Below are 21,370 nucleotides of genomic sequence, written 5' to 3' on the forward strand. Positions count from 1 at the left end.
CTTTCTGCCGCAGCCCACGCTAGCTTAGCTTAGCACAAAGACTTGAAGTAAATGGCTCCAGCTAGCATACTACTCCCAATTAAGTGAAAAAATATCGCCAACATTTTCCTATTTATATATTGTGATTTGTATAGTCACATCGTGTAAAAATAACAAGGTCGTATGAGACACAGACATCTTTTAGTCATGTAATTCTGGGAACTATATTCTCAGGCGAAGTCATTACCTGCATTAGCAGTTTTGAAATGTTGTTGATTATTTTAGTGTTGAAAGTGTAATAAAATGACAACAAAGTATTTTGATATATTGAACATTTGCATTTTTTTTTATTTGATTTTTCACTTTGTACCTCCTTCATGTTTTGTGATGTTATTGATGAATGAATTAGTATTAAAGCAACACTATGCAGTTTTTTTACCTTTAAATAATGTCACTAAAATTATTTCAGTGATAGAACAACTTTTAACTGGACAAATTGTACTGTTGCTGCAACGTGAGCAGCCTCCTAGCTGCTACAAGCACACTCTGAAAGAGGCGGTGGAGGGTAGAGCACACAGCCCCGCCCCTCCCCCTGCCTGCAGAAGAGTGTCTGATACCAGAAACTGTTGCGCTTTTCAACCACATGGGGGAGCTGTAAGTCATTTTTACATGGAAACTACATAGTGTTGCTTTAATGCTGAAACTGATCTTTATCGAACTGAAATTATGTTGCTTTTATCAGTTATCAATTATAAACAAATACATTATTTAAGTAAATTACAATTAAGCATTAATAGTATAATTATAACATAATAAGGGACCAGTCCAGTACCCATTAAAAACCCATACTGGGCCCTGATAAATAACATGTGGGCTTCATTAGGTGGGGGCAATATGGGCCCTATGTGTGTTGCTCAGTTGGGCCTCACATAAGCCCCACTCAGTTTCTATATCAAATTCATGTGGGCTAACTCACGGGGGGCCATAGTGGAACTCATGGACAAACCCATATAGAGTCCACATAGGGCCCGCCGCCCCACCTTGCAATGTTGCAAAGAAATGCATCTACATAAGAATATAAAGGTGTTATAAATCTTATATAATTATTATCCAATGAGACAATCCATTTAAGATTCTTTTATTTAATGAATTGGTTGTAGCTGGTTTATACATCAGGTTTGTCATTGACTAACTAACATACATAGAGAAATAATCTTGTGTTGAGCTGGTTTTTAATGACATCAGGTGTGTGACTCTGTTAACCTGACACGAACTATTCCCTCTCAGCGATCGCTGACAGATGACCTTCAATTTCTCCTTCTGATAAAATCCTAAAATCAATAGAGACAAGATTACTCAATGTGAATAATAATAATAATCAGACATTGATCATTCATAACATCTCATCATTTGGTTTGCACCTGAATTTGGGCTTTTCCTTCGTCACGACTCCCACCTCCAGCTCAGTACATTTGAAGTCCATTGAAAGTATAGAGGACAGACATGAGATCGCCATCTAGTGCACAGGAGACAAACTGCACTTTATTGATGTCCTTCACTTAATTATTCAATGAACAAACTGAATTATACTACCTGAAGATGACTTCACAAATATTATTAAATGCAAACACACACAGAGAGATTGTTGTGTACCTCTACAGTCCTGTCGTAGGAGAGCTCGGGTTGTTTTTTGAGCTTTTTCTCCAGGTAACTGTTGCCTTCTGTGTGTTTCACCCCAACACTCGTCGCCCGGAAGCCACAGAAATATCCGGCCGGGTCACATTTATAAAGCAACGGCCCCAGCTGAGGGTCCATGGCAATCAGCATCATACCTAATAGAGACAGACAGATAGAGAGAGAGCTTGAGACCAGTTCAGTGTTTGACAGAGATGAATGTCTGAGTTAAAATCAGTACTCACAGCAGCCCAGTGGTCTCATTTCTGCGTTCTGTGTGTACACCTGTGAGATGTCCGCCAGACGACGACACAACATATCCGCTGTGATGTCATAACCAAACTTATACTTCCACTCGGCCGCCTCGATGCGCGCTCGATGTACCTGAGACCGACTGTCCGCTATACACACAACACAAACAAACAACATTGCTTAATAGGGGACAATCTGTTTGTTCTTGCTATTGCATATTAGTTATACATTTATTATATCAGCTATATTTTATTTAGTGTAACCATGCATGGCAAAAAGTGAGAAGTACTTTAATTTAATTAAAATGAAACACACAACATAAGAATCCACACAATGAGATGTAGTCTATCTAGTGAGCTGTCTCGCCGTCTAACTGACTGCACTGGATGTCTAGATTATAATTACACTGTATGAAGTAGGGCTGCATAACTAATCATTAAACTAATTACAATTACGGGTGAATCAATTACATAATCAACAAAAGTCTCAATTACAGCTGTCGGTTTCTGCTCGTTTCGTCTGTATTTCGTCTAAAGAGTTTCGTTGCAAAACGAGATAACCACCGTTTTTTTAATTGTTCAGAAATCTCGTTTTTTGGTTGTGCATTCCAATTAATATCAATTCAACTGCAGTTGGTTTGTTTTGATTTAAACCTTCATAACTTAAAAAATACAGCTAAGTAGCACCATAAAACAAAATAATAACATGATAACATAATAATAAACATGTTTTGACAAAAATGTTAAAAAATGGATTTATCTCGTTTTGCAACGAAACTCTTCATTTGTTATTTACATTATATCATTTAGTTTGGGATCTTTGGAATTTAACATTTCAAATAATAATCGCAATTACAACATCAAGCTGAATAATCAACAATTTTGAGTTCAACCCATTATTGAAAATGTTTAAGTTAATTTTTAAAGTTTAAAGTAACATAAAAATATATATTGATTTCACAAAAATGCTGCATTTTGTTACAGTTTAGTAACTGTTTAAAGCACTCAACAGGTAGCATCAATACTCAATATCTAGCAAGGCTTTGAACCCGTTCACTGAACGAAAACGGAAACCAGAAAATTTTGATGTTTTTCAAGGAGGAGCATCATCATAGGTAAATTGTCATCAGTGTTCCTCTTATGATAAGCACTGGATAGCAGGGCTTTGAACCAAAATTTTTCCCCAATTGGTTCGTTCCGAACAGAAACAGTATTTTAACATTTCCGGTTTTCGGTTCAACCCTAAAATTGACGTTCCTGAACCGGTTAGAACAAAAAAATTAAGTCCCTGAACGTTCCATGTCAGCTGTGGGACATACAAATGAGTAGGCTGATCATCACGTCAACTTCTCAACAAAACCAGAAACTTTCAAAAAATATATGTTTGGGAGCAGAATAGTTTATTTAAAATAATGGTAACCGGTTAATACCGTTATTTTTTTCCCGTTTGTTGACTCATTGGAGAAATGAGAAGCTTGCCAGCAGCAAGTAGTCTACTCAAGCCAAAGTCTCTAATGCTCAATCATAAGAGGGAAATATTGTAGGCTGCCAAGTGTCTCAAGATTTTTTTTTTTATACTAATTAGTGGTGTAATGGATCACAGTTGATCCGTACAGATCACAACCCACGGTTCAGCTAGCATGCGATTCGTGGATTAATACACAAATTTAAATAGGGTGAAAGTTGATCATTTGCACATGTTTCAAAGGCTTGCAAATTTTAACACAAGTGATTTTAAACAATTTAACCGCAAAAGGCACTAAAGTGGTTGAATGTGTCTAGTCCAACTCCAATTAAACGTGATTATCCCTATGCCCTTCAAAGATCAGAACTATTGATGTATAAACTTGAGAGTGATTGCCCTATTGTGTCTCATACTGTAGTCCATTAAAATACATTTGGCATTGAACAAAGCACTGAAAAACAACGTCATTTTCACTTTATGTGGAGCGACTGTTTATGCTGCATCTTCTTCCTGAAGCGCCGTTTGGAATTCGTCCTCCATCTGTGTGTGCGCGCGTGTTTAAGTGCACTTAAAAGTGCATACATGGAGAGACGTGTTTCAAAAAGTAAGCAAACAATCTTTCTGTTCTTGACAGGACACATATAAACAAAATGATCTGGAAATACCACAGTATTCTTTTTCTAATTAAAATATTTGTTTAAGTTGTGTGCCAATAAACGACATGACAGAAATTGTCCTTAATTCCTGAAACAAATGTAGACATGTCAGAATTACAGTTATGCCGCTTACATAATGTCACCTTTATTAATGTTTGATGACAAGATAGAGACTTAAGGGAAATTATGTAGACTAATAATTTAAGTTTAATGTCCAAATGATTAGCCTACTTATTTGTATATCCCACAGCTGACATGGAACGTTATTAACCGGTTCGGGAACTTTATTTTGTGTTCTAACCGGTTCAGAAACGTCAATTTTAGTGTTGAACTGAAAACCGGAAACGTTAAAATACTGTTTCTGTTCAGAACGAACCAAATAGGAAAAAAATCTGGTTCAAAGCTCTGCTATCTAGTGCTCATCATAAGAGAAACACCGATCATCATAATTCACCTATGATGACGCTTTCAGTTGTTGTCTAGCTGTGATGCTGTCTAAGAAAGTGCAATAAAATCTATCAGAAACTAAATACAAGAAAGTGTGTGAATAACACACAAACACACACACACAGACACACCATAATGTCCTGTCATGACACAGCCGATGTTTGGAGTGAGTTTGAACATGTTTGTTAGCGTTGATGCATCCAGCAGTGAATCCTGCACACAAAGACAAACAGAAAGAGATGCTTACACACACTAACACACACAGACACACAACACATGAACACAGACACACAAGTGTGATACTGTTTCTAATGAGATGTTAAATTGTGCTGAGTTGCATGAGTGTTTTTCTCTTTCTCTCTGTGTGTGTATTAGTGTGCATCTGTGTGTGTGAATCTATTAGTGTGTGTTTGCATGTGTGCGTGTATTAAGTGCATGTGTGTGTGTTTATAAGTGTGTGATTGTGCATGTGTAGCATGTGTGTATTAGTGTTTGTGTTACCGGAACTTTCTTCTGTGTCACGAGCACACTGCAGTCTGATCCTCTGATGGCCACAGATGTGAGTCCACTCTGACTGATGGCTTTGAAGGCATATTCTGACAAACACACACAAACACACAACAGTATACAATAATACAGTCACAGATCACACGTACATAAATATTTGTAAAAATATTTATCAAACGTATCAGTCTGTAAAAAATATTTATAGTAATTTATAATAAGGTTCATTGTCACCACAGATAGCACACACTGCACAGGTAAGATGTCTGCTAAAGATCTGAACAACAACTGTTGTGTATAAACATCTTATAAACGTCTTAAAAGAGAGCAGTTTTACATACAAATCTAAATTATCAACATCTTATATACATCTTTTAAATGTTAATATGACATCTGACAGGAGATCTACATAGACGTCACCGCGATGTGTTTGTGCTGACTCTGGGTCAGCTGCTGAAGCTCTTTCAGGTGAATTTACAGTCTGTGTTTGTTATTATCTCACACACTACACACTTAAACTGAATGATATAATAAGAATGTTTAGTTAAGAGTCAAACTGATCGAGTTTAAGAGTAAATATCTTACCGACTTGATAAAGTCTTCCCTCAGGTGAAAAGATGGTGATGTGACGATCAAATCCAGCGTTTGAACCTCGAGACATCTTCACAATTTCACAAAACACACTTCACTACTTAAACAAACTCAATGTGTGCACATGTATCACATCAAACTGAGGATATTGAGAGTGAAATATCGCCAAAGATCGTCGATTGACTGAGAGAGAGAGAGAGAGTGAGTGAGCGATTTATACTTTCACTTTCTCTTTCAGTGAGGCGCGCGCAACAATAAAGAGGAAGAGACACAACCGTGTGTTCACATAAGAGCCTTTATTAAATACACAACTACACTTATGTCTTTACATATCAAATAAATATTACACATTAAATCTGATGCTGTATCAAACACACACAAGATTTACTTCATCTCTCTCTTATTGCTGTTTATTTCACAAATTACTTAAAATCCTTATTGTGCGTGTGTGCGCGTGCGTGATGACACCTGCTTTGATTGCCTGTTTATAGAAAAGTGCAACAAAGATAGAAAGAACACAAGTGTTTCCTGTACAACATCACACACACACACACAATCGTGATTGTTATTTGCAGATCATTATTATTGAAACGCGCGCGCGCGGAAACCCTGTAATATTCTGACCATTCATTGATCCAGTAGATGATGTCAAAAGAAAACAGCTTGTGTTCTGACCCCAGAACAGTCTTAATGTGTCTTAACAGTTTAAAGCCATTTCACATCAGTGTTTAAAACAGAGCAGAATGTTTTATACACACGCACGCATGCGCAAACACGCACACAGTAACAGTCAAGAGCGCATAAGTGCACAATATATTATATGTGATTATATGTATTTAATCATTACTGCATTATTATACAAATATTAATGTTTAATTATTAGAATGAGGAGTCACATCTGAGAGTATTTCAGTTCAAACAGTCTGTACCTGTGTGATGTAAGCAAAGGGGCGTGGCCTGTGAGTTACGTTAAAGGGGACATATTATGACTTTAAATGTAAAATAAATCTTTGGTGTCCCAAGAGTACATATGTCAAGATATTATTTATTTCAAAATACTACACAGATAATTTTTTATAAGATACTTTGTAGGTGTGAGCAAAAATGTGCCGTTTTGGGTGTGTCCTTTAAAATGCAAATGAGCTGAGAATGCAAACACTGATCACCTTAATGGTGGTTTGTTGAAGTTGAAACTCAATTGTGCGGTCAATTATTTTCTCTCTCTCTGCACTAAATGGCTGTGTCATGGTTGGATAGTGCCGATTAAAAGGCGGTATTATTATAATAAGATCCCCTTCTGACATCACAAGGGGAGCCAAATTTCAATTAGCTATTGAGTTACTGGGTTTATTTTTTCACATTTTCCAGGTTGATAGAAGCACTGGGGACCCAATTATAACACTTAAACATTGAAGTCCGATTTTCATAATATGTCCCCTTTGATAAACAACTGAGAACCAAACACAAATGTGTGTGTCTTAGCTTGAACAACTGCATTATGGCTTGTTTCTGGATGCTTGTTTTCTGAACACTCTGACAGTAAAATCATCACTATGAGGTGAATAATATATTATTTCACATCTAAGACAAACAGAAGTTGATGGTTAGTTAAAGCGATTATAGTTTGTTTATGTGTGTGTGGGTTATTTAAACAATTATAAATGTGTGTACGCGTTTAACCGTTGCGTAGTTCCCGAAGTTCAGCTGCCACCTTCCTCAAGTCGGCTTCAATTTCCAACAGCTCCTGATAAAACACGCAAACACAGATGATCAACTCAATTTACAAAAAAATTCACAGTCCAAAAATAATTGTATTAAATGAATCAGACACACACCTCATCTTCATCTTCCTCTCTTTGTCTCTCTCTTTCTCTCTCAAACTGTCGTGTGGCTTCATCGCTGGCCTTCTCCATCTCTCTCTTCTGCGGCGTCTCTCTTTTGTCCGTCTGTCCGTCGCTTCTGCTCTGATTCTTCTTTTCATCTTCCTCCTGCGCCCGACTCATCTTCCTCAGCAGCTCCTGCAGTTCCTCCTGCTTTTGTTGTTTCTCCTTCTCTCTGTTCCAGCTCTGCGTGTCGTTCATCTGCTCCTCCAGCAGCTGCTTCAGCTCCTTCTCCACCTTCTGCACCTCCATCATCAGCTCCAGCTCTGTGCTCCTCTCATCCTCCGACTCCATCTGTTGTCGTTTCTCTTCGTCCCGTGTCTCTTTCATCTCCAGCAGCTCCTCCAGATCTCTCTCGTTTTGCTCATTCTCCATCACACCTTCATCATCTTCTTCATCCTCCTCCCACTCTTCATCTTCATCTCTGCCTTTCTGTTTATAATCATCACTGGCATATCCTCGCTTGCTCTTTCTCTCTCCCTCTGGATTGACACAAAAACATGTGTTTAAACTGACTTGAACACAAATCTGTGTGTGTTTGTGTGTTACTGACCTTGTTCTGCTAATTCCTGTAATTCTCTCAGTAGAGCTTTATGTCTCTCTTCAGTGTTCAGTACATCATCTGAGGACACATGACATCAGCAGGACATATTGACTATTCTCCTTACTGATTGGTCTTTAGTAACAAAATTAAATGAAAAAGATTATTTAATGAACCTCACCTGACTCGACCGCAGTACAGTCTGTTCCTGGCCCGTCAATGTTTATACTGACATCTTTAGTGTCGCAGTCACCTGCACCCTACACACACACACACACACACACAAACACACACACACACACACACACACACACACACACAAACACACACACACACACACACACACACACACACACACACACACACACACACACACACACACACACAGTTTAAACAAAACTTTATAAACATTACTAATATCATCAGAGTAAACTAAACTCATAATAAAATGACCTCTGACCTTCTCATCCAGCAGAGGGAGACATCTCACTGCAGAGAAGAACACAGACGCTCATCACAAGATGTTCTTGTGCTACTACTTACAGTAAATTGTCTCAAAATTTGAGCATCTGTATAAGAATTTATGTCATAAACCTCACAAACTCTGATCAAGTGCAGATTGTTGAATAAGATGTGCTATAAATGTGTGAGATAAATGCGCTTCAGTCAACACTATTAGCGTTACATTTCTTCTACACAAACACGTGATGCATGTGATAGATACCTGCGCACGTTCGCGCTCCTTATTAGAGTTTAACTCTAATCCTCGAGCACGAGCTCGACCAACTAAACACTCATCCATAATGCAAAACGAATAACATCAATAAAAAACGAATAACACCACAAATGCACAAAATAAACAACACAAATGCACAGAATAACACAGACAGTCAGTACAGGGATTCCTGTGATCGATGTTTTGAGATGATCTGTTATGTAACGCGATCATTGTTGAATAAACGCAAACACCTCTACATATGTCAATGACTTCAGATTATACACAAATATTCATTAATGCTTTGTTTAAATTCATTTCTCACATACAGTTTATTTTTTACTCACGCACCTCCGGTATTCAGAACACACACTGCCGTGCAGAAGACGAGCACGCGCATTATTCACATACACGCGCTGAGCAGGAGAGATGATGATGATAATGATACGATTGAATCCGTTTATGTGTGATTACAGGAGAATCCACCAGAATGATATAATAAATCCTGCGCGCTCCCGCTCAGTGCTCGCACACTGATAAAGTCAGCGTCTGTGCGCGTAGATATACATGTACACATAGATGCCTCATTCAACCGCTCCATAGATGCGTCCGACAATAGGGAATCTATGTAATTATATATCTATGACTTACGCAGGATGGCGCTGTTTAACAAATGCACGTGCTGCTTTCGTGAATACGTCTCGGATACACCAAAGGTATTCTCGTCACTTGGTTATAGAAATAATGGGTCTCAGATAGCTCACGGATTTTAGCAAAATATCTTTATGTTCCTAACTAAAATCTTACGAGTGTGTAAAGATATGAGGGGTGAGGGAGTACGAAACATTTTCATTATTGGTTTAATTAACCCTTTAAACTCACCTGTACCGCATTCGTGTGGTGTGCAGTACCAGTAGCATTTAAACGACACAAAACTATATCTATCCTGTTGGACACAATTTTAACCTAAAAGCTCAGATGGTAAGTACAAGACAAAAGAACGACTTTATTCTCGTTAAAGAACGACTTTATTCTCGTTAAAGAACGACTTTATTCTCGTTAAAGAACGACTTTATTCTCGTTAAAGAACGACTTTATTCTCGTTAAAGAACGACTTTATTCTCGTTAAAGAACGACTTTATTCTCGTTAAAGAACGACTTTATTCTCGTTAAAGAACGACTTTATTCTCGTTAAAGAACGACTTTATTCTCGTTAAAGAACGACTTTATTCTCGTTAAAGAACGACTTTATTCTCGTTAAAGAACGACTTTATTCTCGTTAAAGAACGACTTTATTCTCGTTAAAGAACGACTTTATTCTCGTTAAAGAACGACTTTATTCTCGTTAAAGAACGACTTTATTCTCGTTAAAGAACGACTTTATTCTCGAAATTATATTTTTTAAACTTTTTTCTCTTCAAATAGCTTTTTTCTCGCATTTTAATGACTTTAATCACCTTTGAGATGGTTTTATTTTTTATTTTAACTTGGCCCTAATCCTCCTTCGTAATTTCACTTTTAATGTTGCACATTCACACATTTATTTGTACGCAGCCCAGCTGCAAATGCTTTGCAATTTGGCACTTAAGGTGCTTTAAAAAAAATAAGCATTATTACTGTATAGCTGACATCTACCACAGAGGATCAGGGCCAAGGTAAAAAAAATCAAGATTAAACTCAAAATTTCTTGAAAAACTACTAGTTAAATCTTGCATTATAATAATTTTAATCTTGTGATAGTTTTATTTTTTATTTTAGCTTGACCCTAATACTCATTGGTAGACATCTTATACACACATGTGAATTTTTCCCTTAAATAAGTCACCAAACACCTTAATAGCAAAACAGGAACAATTTATTATCATTCTGATCTCCATATAAGAATCATGACAAAGATATTAGAAGAATTTAACCAAACAGAGCAACACACACACACACACAAAGTCCCATCACTCCAGATGTCAGTAATAATAATCATAATAATAATAATAATAATATAGTTCATGCCAAGCGCCATTCATCTGTGTCTGATCTCTAGCAGTTGGTCCTGCAGTCGGTCTTTACAAAGATTCACAGTCAGAGGTCTCACTGGCTGAGAGACAGACAGACAGACAGACGGACGGACAGATAAACCAGAGGACAATGCTGTGACCCCAAATCTTTGAATGACTTCCCCTCATTTAAAGCTTCTCAACCCATCAACTACATGGATACAGAGGAAGAAGATTTTGACCATAACCTGTTTTCCTCCGAGGGTTCCTGACCCTTTACAAACTAACAAAAATGATGAATGAAGCCACAGAGAATGAAGCAGCACCAGGCTGTTCTCGCACCCTGACCCGCAGACAGACAGACAGACAGAAACACACGAAGAATGAGGTCACATCAATGTGAAAGAGACTGAAGCTTGCGTGGACTGAAGAATTTGACTGAAACCTTCTGTTCATCTTAACGTAAAGACTCATCTTTCTCTTTATTTCATCATTTAGGTGTCCAACAGAAAGCAGACGTGACTGCTCAACGTGAAGCTCTACTTCCCACAACAGACCTGAAGCAGACGTCTGAAACACTTCCTAATCTTCTCATCATTTCTTTCAGTTTGCAAAAACTCTGCATGATCACGTCTGAAAACCAACATCTGCGAATAAAACTTCATGTATCTATGGTGTTAAAGAGTAGTTGCATAGTGGGATGATCCTGAGTGAAAGGATGAACACACAGACACTTTGACACAATATCAGTCGAGACGGACCGGATATATTTCACTACAAAAATCTCAAGAAAATATTCATACTTTACATAAAGAAAACAAAGCCCATTTAAGTTTCATTTCATCAGCGTCACACAACATTTATTCAATAAACGCTGTCATGACCTATTATTGCACTATACAATAAAAATTCATTCATAATAACAGAGATTTTTGGAGGGGGTGTTCATTTGGAATTACATAATTTCATACTATTCCGCAAAACAGGCTTAATCTTCCTCATGAAAAATATTTTCTTTTTATTTTTGGGGTAAAATATGAAATAGATATTCTTCATTTTATATAAAGTACAAAGCAATAAACTGTGAAGCAACACAAAGTAAATTCTTACAGAAGCAAAACAAGTTTTTTCAGTCAATAAAGTTTTACTAGATACAGAGCTGGAGCCCAATATCTGTGTAAAGAGACATCAAGAAACACACTAAAGTCCTCACAATAACATCATCACAACCAGAGAGACAAATAGACACACTCTCTAGATCACACACACACACACACGTTCACGCATGTACGCACACACATGTTCACATACGCATGCACAGAGACTGACAGACACGCACACTTGCATGCAAAGAGACAGACACGCTCACGCAAGCCCGCTCGCGCACGCCGCACGCTTGCACAGAGACAGACAGACACATTCACGTGCGTGCACGCACACTCACGCATACACACATGCTCGCATGCAGAGAGACAGACACGCTCACGCACACACACACACACACCTCTCTGATGTTGCTGTTAGATCAGATGGGTCTGTATCATTCTAAGAGAACAGAAATTCATGAATAAATGTATTTGCTGTTTATAAGCACCGCTGTGATTGGACAAATCTCTAAAGTGGCCTCACATGGCAGAGAAGTGATGAAATGGATTGGTGGGTATTTGCATCATTCAGTCAGTGAGTATGAGGCGGAGTCTGTCATCGGTGGACGTCCCTGTCAGTTATAGCGAATCGAAAGGAACGACGTTTGCGGAACGAGCACAGCTCGATCTCTCCGAAACGACGTCTCCTGTGATCCACGTAACAGCCGCACCACTGACGTTTTCTTTGAAGGTTTGCGTATAAAAATCATTTCCGTAAAGACTCTTCGCTCGTACGATTTTCCTATTCCTGCATATTTACAAAACCACTACGCGGCCGTCGCAGACAGAATCGGCCGTAGTGCCGCACAGTAAACTTGTTACGTATAAGTGCTAAGAAACCTCTTGTACCTCGACATTATAGCAGATAAATATACACAGGTATAAGGGTGCGGGTCAGACGTTCATCCCAAACAGAGTCTACGGCACGACGGCCGGCGTGCGTTCTTAAACCTACCGCTCAGACAGAGAAGTCACAGGAAGTCTGTCATGGGACGTGAGAGCGCATGCAGACAGGTGAACACAGTAAGCGGATGTAAACAGCCATCAGATAACAGACGTTTATACGATCGGCTACTGACGGAGTAATCGTGGCTCGGCAGAACATCTCTCGGCGGCCCGAAGCCCTTAAAGGCACCGCTCCTCGCGGCCGGCGATCGGATCGACCCGAAGCGTCCGTCTTCCTGCTCTGCCTTTTTGTAATATAATCATTTATGTTTTGTATTCCATTTATAATAAACTTAGTTAAGTACAATAAAGTAGAAAAATATTAGAGAACATATACACAGTTAGTTTCGTGTGACTGTAGTGAGACTGGTATCGTTCGCGTGTGTGTCGGGCGACTCTGTGACGAACTGAAGTGAAGTTTTTCATATCGTTGACGTTCTGTCCATTCCGTCTGCAAATAGAGATACAAGCAGATATAACATCCATTACTTGCGTTTTAAACTATTATTGATGGGTATAAAAGGTGAATTGTGATTGGTCGTACCTCCTAAGGCATGCTCTGTCATGCTGAGGCACAGAGACTCCAGAGTGGGGTTGATCTCCAGATCCGTTCCTGGAACTTGGCATTCTGGGAACAAACCCAAGCGACATTAGAAACGGTGTGAGACTCTGAATAAGAAAAACTAGTAAAATCCAGTTCTTGTGTGTATCTACATGTACCTTGCTGTTGAAACAGAAGCATGGTGTGTGGAGACGTGTGCACGGGTAAAGAGTGAGTTCTCTGAACCGAACTTCTGCTCTGGCTCGGCATGCTGTTACTGCCGCCCGGGTTCCCAAACCACAAGTTCTGAAACACATGAGGACATTTGTGCTGCGATTCTAAGATTAAGATCATCAAGAGGGCCGCTATTGCAAACCGTGTGTCCTAATCATTGTCCAATAATAATAATTACACTTATGATAAATCATCTGGATTTACCGGGAATATGACACACTAAACGTGCGTTATCCTAACCTGTCGCCCCTGTCCCGTGACGGCCGCAGGGCTGGTGAGCGAGTGTCGGGGCGATGCTCCACCCAGACCACCAGTAGTCATCAGCCCCATGCTCCTGGGGGCAGGAGCACCCCGCGGAGGCATCTGAAACGGCCGCTGCGCTCGCCGGCCCAAACCCGCGCTCACAGATCCAGCTGTGGGCAGAGAGTTGGAGCCGTACGCCGGCCACCTGCACAAACGAAGTCGTCAGAAAAAACACACGGCGGCAGAGAGAGAGAGACATGAGCGGAGAGACAAGCAGACACGCACCCTCTCCGGTACACTCCACTATCCATCATGGCTTTCCGTGGGAAGAGGCGGAGCAACTTCAGCACCTGCTGTTTCCATGACAACAACCTCTTCTTCTGTGTCTCTGTAAATGCCTGACAAAAATACACCAAACATAACACAAATGATAAACACCCTTGACATAAGGATACAGATGTATCTCAAATGCTTTCTGTCTAGCGAACTGTTAAGCACACAATTATTTTAAGGTATACAACAACAACTGTGGTTACAACACTTAATGTGGCCACTTTTATCCCTGACATGATGCTTTCAGGTCAGTTTTTCTCCAGGAGTTTATCGACCCAAATAAGTCTTCTTAAGACTCAACACTGAAATTAGTGTAAGCAAGCTAAATGTTTAAACAAAAGCTCCCTTTAAAAAGAAAGAGTGCAGGATGTAGATGAATATATTATTAGATAGAGATTGCATCATGTGTCTCACCTCGTGTGTCAAACACTTCTCAATGAGCTGCAGGTAACAGCTGATATTCTCCTCATCCGGCCTGGATACCAATAACTGTGTACATACTGCAACAAAGAGAAAACCTTAACACACCAACACAAGACACAACCTGAACACACACACACACAGATGCACGCTTACACACACAGACAAACACATGCACTCATGCACAAACATATGCACGGATGGACGCATGCACGGACGGACACATGCATGCTTGCATGCACAGACAAACACATGCACGCACACAGACAGATGCACGCTCGCACACACAGAAAAATGCATGCACAGACGCATGCACGGATGGACGCATGCACGGATGGACACTTGCATGCACAGACAAACACAGGCACAGACAGATGCACGCTCGCACGCACAGACAAACACATGCAAACGTGCACGGACGCATGCACGAACAGGCACATGCATGCTTGCATGCACAGACAAAAACATGCACGCACGCACAGACAGATGCACGCTCGCACGCACAGAGAACACATGCATGCACGGACACATGCACGAATGGATGCACGCACAAACGGATGCATGCACACTTGCATGCACAAACACATGCACGCACGCACAGACAGATGCACGCTCGCACGCACAGACAAACACATGCATGCACGGACACATGCACGAATGGATGCACGCACAAACGGATGCATGCACACTTGCATGCACAAACAAACACATGCACGCACGCACAGACAGATGCACGCTCGCACGCACAGACAAACACATGCATGCACGGACACATGCACGAATGGATGCACGCACAAACGGATGCATGCACACTTGCATGCACAAACAAACACATGCATGCACGCACAGACAGATGCACAGACAAAAACACACACAGACGCACACTCACAGAGACACACGCTCGCACGCACAGACAAACACATATACGCATGCATGCCTGCACAGAGAGACGCAAGTACAGACAAACACATGCAGGGACACATGCACAGATGCATGCACACACACACAGACAGATGCACAGACAAAAACATGCATGGACGCACGCACAGACAAACAAACACATGCATGCACAGACGGACGTACGCACAGACTACAGGCGCACATACGGATGCACGCATGGGCAGACACTCGCACGCAGAGACGCAAACACACCGAAGCACAAGCAACTGATGACTAATTAAGTTTATGGTCCTTTACCAAATAAGACACACACACACACACATAATCAGTGTGTAATTAATTACCTTTCCCCATCACACGTGTGAATTGTCCAGCAATATCTCCATCAGAAATGGGAGCGGATGAGGATTCTCCGTCACACGGAGGAGGATTGTGGGTCTGGAAACCCTCAGTTTCCTTCTCCTCACCAGAATTGGCTGCTTTATCAACAGGTGTAACTCCAGGCTCCACCTCCTTTTGAGCAGCAGTGGGCGGGGCAAAGGCTTTGATTGGTGTGATGATGATCTGCTGAAGTTCTTGTAAAGCATTACGAACATTTCCGCCTTCCAGTATATCCTGTAATGGACAGTTTCTGTGATAAACATCTTAAGAAGATGAGTAGAACACACAATGAGATCCTAGATTAATGATTCACCTTTTCAAGAGATTTAAGGAGACTCGGTCGTTCTCGGAGTTTCTGTATGCTCAGAGCGATCTTATGTCGAGCCCCTTTTGTCACGTTCTGTAAAAGACAAACACAACATGTCCAATCAGCTCGAGCTCTGATTCATGGATCTGAGAGGCAAACATAGGAGAAAAATTCACTTCATCGCCAGTATGAATCTTTTGGGGGCGGGGCTTTGATGAATCATACACTGATTGGCTGAGATGTTGAGCAGCATGGAGCTCACCTGTGACTCAAGATGCTGTTCTGTGAGAATCATCATTTCATCATACGTCATCTGAGAGAAAAGTGAAGCGTATTTATGCAGACGGAGACTCTTCAGCCAGCCCGGCACATCTGACAGAGGAATAACACAACAAACGATTAATAATAAAACCTCATGACTCGGTGTGTGTGTGTGTGTGTGTGTGTGTGTGTGTTGTCTGCAGCGTGTTTGCATTTTCACCTTTCATCCCACTCCCATCCTCTTGGAAAGTGTTGCGTGCGTTGCTCTGGTCCTCTGTCTGTTCACTCCCCGACGATGTAATGCTGCTCTGGGGTGATAGGGGGGCATGTTCTGCTCCTCCCACCCCTTGACATCCAATCCCATCGTCCTGGTTCAGCCAATCGGAGCTGCAGGCAGTCTGACTGGCGGGGGTGAGCGACATGGAGGGCTTCAACGGGCTCGGCTGTACCTGCAGCCCTGTCGAGCAATCATTAAACACTGATAAACAAACCGAGCGGCACATTCAACTCCTCGACTCTGATCCCCGAGCACTTTACCTGCATTGTTGACGGGCGAAGTCACGCCGCCCGTGCCGGGAAAAGCCACGTGCCCGTTCTGCCCGGCCGGCGAGCTGCACGTTGACGAAAGGTTCTCCTGCCAGCCGTACGACGGCTCCAGGGACTCGGCGGAACCCGGCCACTCGTCCGAACCCTGCCGGGCGTGATGGTACGGCCCGGAAGGGGGCGGCCGCGACGAAAGATGATCCTCCAGGTGATTGAGCCACATGGCGAGAGAGTTGCGGTCGTCGATGGTGGTGGCCGGATGAATGAGGGCGTAAGACAGCAGCTGGCGGCTCTCCTCCACAAACAGGCTGCTCTCGATGGTGTGGCACAGGACCTTCTGCAGCAGGTTCATGTACTCACACTTGGCCTCTGCGTTGCGTGGCTGCAGCAGGGGGAGGTGAGACAGCAGGAGAGACACCACTTTCTCCTTCGGCTCCTGCTGCCATTGACTCACGATCGCTACAAATCAGACGGGAAAACAATGTCTGGATTATCTGTGCTTGTATAGTTTAAGATCATCTAGGACAGTGGTCTCCAACATTGTGCCCGCCAAACCACACTGTTCTATTAATAGCATCAATTTTTATATTTATTTTAGGGCTGGGAAAAGATTAATCGCGATTAATCACATACAAAATAAAAGTTTTTTTGCATAATATATGTGTGTGTACTGTTTGTGATTATTGTGTATATTAAACCACACACACACACACACACACACACACACACACACACAAATATATTCATGCCAGATTTTTTATTTATATATAAATTTTTTAAATTTATATATAATATAGAATATATACAAATATAAATAATAATATATACACATGTAAATGTTTCTTAAATACATACATGAATGTGTGTGTATTTATATGTACATAATAATTACACACAGCACACACTCATATATTATGTCAAAAATCACTTTTATTTTGTATGCGATTAATTGCAATTAATCTTTTCCCAGCCCTAATTTATTTATTACATATGTTTTATATTAGCTTAGCTTCTTTTATGTATGTTAACATTTTAAACAATGATAAAACATCAACAACTAAAATAATATAAAATCAACAAGTAAAACTAAAAAGTTTTAAGTAGACTATAAAAAAGCTTGTTTTATCATATACAAACATAAATAAGCATTTGGTTTGGTCATAAGCAGATATGCATGCAACTTTATACAAATTTTGAAGATTCCTGATACAAGCGTGGATTTATTTGATTAAAAAAAAATCATAAATCATTCTAATATTAATATTTCTAATGGATTCTTATCAAATAAATGCTGGCTTGATGAGCATGAGAGACTTCTTTCAAAAACTTCAAAAATAGTAATGTGTCAAACTTTTTGGTGACTGAGCAGGAACTGAAATTCAACAGAAATTGCATGAAATGTTGTTGTTTTAATAAATTATGCTGCGAGATGATTTTTTTCCTTTTATAGGCAACTTTTTATAGGCAATTTGTTTTTAATTCACAGTTCATTCCTTTTAATTCCCATGGAAAGTTTCCAGCCTTAAAAATTTCCAGAATTTTGCAACGCTAATGGTGGAATACGATAAATACACGATGAAAACAAAAATCAGAGACAAGGTTTTTCTCCCTGTTTGAAAACCAACAGCTGCACAACACACGAGCTGGTTGGAAAGCTTACGTTTGATCTCAATCTATATTTCTGTCAGAGCTTCTGTTGCAAATAAGAAGGATCATATCAGACACTACCATCTCATCCCGCTGGGAAAAAATAACGATATATTACCAAAACTCGATATACCGCCCAACCCGAGTCCATAGCCCTCAGGGTTCCCACACCTTAGTTAACTTCAAATTCCAGGACTTTTCAAAGACTTTCCAGATCCAATACCCTCAACTGCAAGGACTAAATGTGGGGACACATTTCAAATGAGAGTAAGGTTACATTGTGTTACCTTTTAAGATACATTCTTACAGTTTCCTTTCAAGGGAACTCGTGCTGCGTCACTGGGTGACACTTTGAGGACACCTCCAGGGGTAAGTGTGTCTGAATGTGTATATCAAATTCAACCAATGGTGAGGCTTAATGACAAAGACAGGGTGACGCGGGAGTCAGGAAGTATATCACTATCTGAAATATTGCCAAAGACGGCGTTACAGGGACGCAGGAAGTATTGCACGAGAGAGACGCAGCGTCTCGTTCCCTTCTCAGGGAACAACACTTACATACGTAACCCGAGACGTTTTCATGTGTCAAAACAACTATACAAAAAAGCATTTTGGTATGAATCAACATTCACATACAGAAAATATAAACATTTAAAGCGAACAGTTTAGCATGTGTGCTTAAAATGTCTAGAATTTGTATGATATTATCCTACACTACACAGGGAATAATATGGACTTTTTTCCAGAAAAATAGATTCAAGCACTTCCAATGACCTGTATCTATGAATGTATATTTTCAAAAACTACCCAGGGCCTTGAATTTTTCCCCAGATTCACAAACTTTCAAAGACCCGTAGGAACCCTGAGCCCTTTATGCAATATGATGTTCTGAGCCTGTGCAGCAGCTTTAACTTTTTTACATCACAATCTATTGGTTTATTTCATCTCTTCTACCCAAACATGCCAGGTACCCAAGCGATTGAGATTTGACATGGAAGGCAAAATCTCACACAGGTTTGGCACAAACGAGGACACTGTGACAGAATTGTCCAGATATTTGGTATAATCAGTGTCACTCTTAGTAAAGTTTGTGAGTACATCATTGTGCGCGTTTACCTGCGTTGTTGGCCTCCGCCTCCAGTATGTGTATCTCTGTGCAGTCGGCCAGCCAGTGATCCAGACAGATGTGCAGAAACCTCGCCTGCGTCCGAGAAACTCGCTTCAACAACGACAGCAGGGCGACCGTCTGCTCGCACTCGTTCCAGCCCTTAAACCAGTCCGTCAAAATCCCCACCTGGTCCCGGAACATCATGGCGAGTTTCTGCGGGTCTCTTGGATGGGGGCGGGGTTTGTATAAACTGGGGAGGTTACAGGCAGTGCTCCAGTCCACTCACTCGGGTGCATTTAATAATCCCTCACATGGTTCTGGACACGAGTGGACCTGATTCACCAAGACCAAGAGGAAGTCTTTCAGTCTTCAAACACACACAGACAGACAAGCAGACGTGACCCAGAAACACAGATGTATCTAATGCATGATGCACAACCCAACACCTGCAGACATAACACAGTTACACAAACACACACACACACACACACACACACACACCTGTAGGAGATTCACTCATTCATAATCAGATTCCCAACTTTCTGCACACCACAGCAACTCTCACTACTGAATTACACCAATAACTAAAGCTGATCTCAGATCAGACTCTCTTACAGTGAAAACTATTCAATGTAACCTCACTGAGAAATCCACTGTCAGTAAAAGAAAGGGTAAATCCAGTGGGATGAGGGGTAAATTCCGTCTTTTATTTATTTACTTTGCAGACGATATATCTGTGAAGCGGCGGTTTATCGATAACCGCTGTTAGCTTTAAAACACACCGCTAATAATAAACACATGCCATGAACCTCACAAACACACACTGAAGTAAACGAGTTTGTTATAAAGTGTTGACTACGGTGTGTAATGTTTATAAGCCTTGAGTCAAAGCAGAAACACAATAAAGCTGAAGAGTAACGTTAGGTTAAAGCGCGGCTAACAGGCCTGATGCTAACGCTAATGCTAACAGACATCTGACTCAATCACATAAACATTCACACACAAAAACACACAACATCTATCAGAACACACCACAACACTAATCGACTTCATTACAACAACACAAAAAAACACACGAGAGTTTATCAACACATACACACACACACCAAAGCGCTAACACACACATATACACACACAGATATACAGCGAGTCTGATCTCTTATTAAACACACACACACACACACACACACACACACCTGTTCATGTACACACACTCACACACACTTACTTACGAGACACGCAGGTAAAATGCGTGGATACACACTGGCACGAGCCCGACACAGATGCGGATAAAAGAGAGAGAGACACAGGCCTGAAAATCACTGGAGCTCCCGAGCTCATCCAACCACTCTCTCTCTCTCTCTCTCTCTCTCTCTCTCTCTCTCTCTCTCTCTCTCTCTCTCTCTCTCTCTCTCTCTCTCTCTCTCTCTCTCTCTCTCTCTCTCTCTCTCTCTCTCTCTCTCTCTCTCTCTCTCTCTCTCTCTTGGCATAACTGTAAATAATACAACAGCTTGAAATATTGGTGTAAAGAATAAAGATAATGCTATAACTAATACTGTAACAATAATATTTGTATATTTATTGTGAGGGTCATGGGGTGGACAGTAGGGCACACACACACACACACACACACACACACACACACTTTATTTTAGTTTTTTTTTCAGG

The 21,370-nt window shown here is 40.7% G+C and overlaps 3 protein-coding genes across 4 annotated transcripts; all 3 read right to left on the reverse strand.

Annotated features, from left to right (window-relative positions):
• Positions 1 to 1,101: 1,101 nt before the first annotated feature.
• On the reverse strand, positions 1,102 to 5,778 carry LOC129437222 (proteasome subunit alpha type-6). Its single transcript, XM_073865789.1, has 7 exons — positions 5,562 to 5,778; positions 4,974 to 5,068; positions 4,604 to 4,685; positions 1,899 to 2,054; positions 1,633 to 1,811; positions 1,401 to 1,495; positions 1,102 to 1,310 (listed from the first exon to the last, which is right to left on the reverse strand). Exons 1-7 carry the CDS (start codon positions 5,635 to 5,637, stop codon positions 1,253 to 1,255), a joined length of 741 nt encoding a protein of 246 aa, XP_073721890.1. The 5' UTR covers positions 5,638 to 5,778; the 3' UTR covers positions 1,102 to 1,252.
• Positions 5,779 to 5,844: 66 nt separating this feature from the next.
• On the reverse strand, positions 5,845 to 9,216 carry LOC141363189 (uncharacterized). The gene is made up of 6 exons (XM_073865788.1): positions 9,055 to 9,216; positions 8,449 to 8,477; positions 8,170 to 8,248; positions 8,001 to 8,069; positions 7,403 to 7,929; positions 5,845 to 7,311 (listed from the first exon to the last, which is right to left on the reverse strand). The coding sequence occupies exons 1-6, from the start codon at positions 9,101 to 9,103 to the stop codon at positions 7,243 to 7,245; spliced, it is 822 nt and encodes a 273-aa protein (XP_073721889.1). The 5' UTR covers positions 9,104 to 9,216; the 3' UTR covers positions 5,845 to 7,242.
• A 1,324-nt stretch (positions 9,217 to 10,540) lies between these two features.
• LOC129437208 (protein Smaug homolog 2) lies at positions 10,541 to 21,092 on the reverse strand. 2 transcript variants are annotated; one of them, XM_055195381.2, is made up of 13 exons: positions 20,935 to 21,092; positions 19,711 to 20,035; positions 16,942 to 17,406; positions 16,625 to 16,861; positions 16,406 to 16,515; positions 16,150 to 16,236; positions 15,800 to 16,070; positions 14,550 to 14,635; positions 14,088 to 14,200; positions 13,800 to 14,007; positions 13,505 to 13,631; positions 13,329 to 13,412; positions 10,541 to 13,235 (listed from the first exon to the last, which is right to left on the reverse strand). In XM_055195381.2, the coding sequence occupies exons 2-13, from the start codon at positions 19,904 to 19,906 to the stop codon at positions 13,207 to 13,209; spliced, it is 2,013 nt and encodes a 670-aa protein (XP_055051356.1). In that variant the 5' UTR covers positions 19,907 to 20,035; positions 20,935 to 21,092; the 3' UTR covers positions 10,541 to 13,206. The 2 variants fall into 2 exon arrangements, with proteins under 2 accessions (XP_055051356.1, XP_055051357.1); XM_055195382.2 differs by having other exon boundaries at positions 20,931 to 21,084.
• Between the last annotated feature and the right edge of the window lie 278 nt (positions 21,093 to 21,370).

This window comes from Misgurnus anguillicaudatus, unplaced genomic scaffold (assembly GCF_027580225.2).
Source record: "Misgurnus anguillicaudatus unplaced genomic scaffold, ASM2758022v2 HiC_scaffold_33, whole genome shotgun sequence".
Taxonomy (NCBI): domain Eukaryota; kingdom Metazoa; phylum Chordata; class Actinopteri; order Cypriniformes; family Cobitidae; genus Misgurnus; species Misgurnus anguillicaudatus.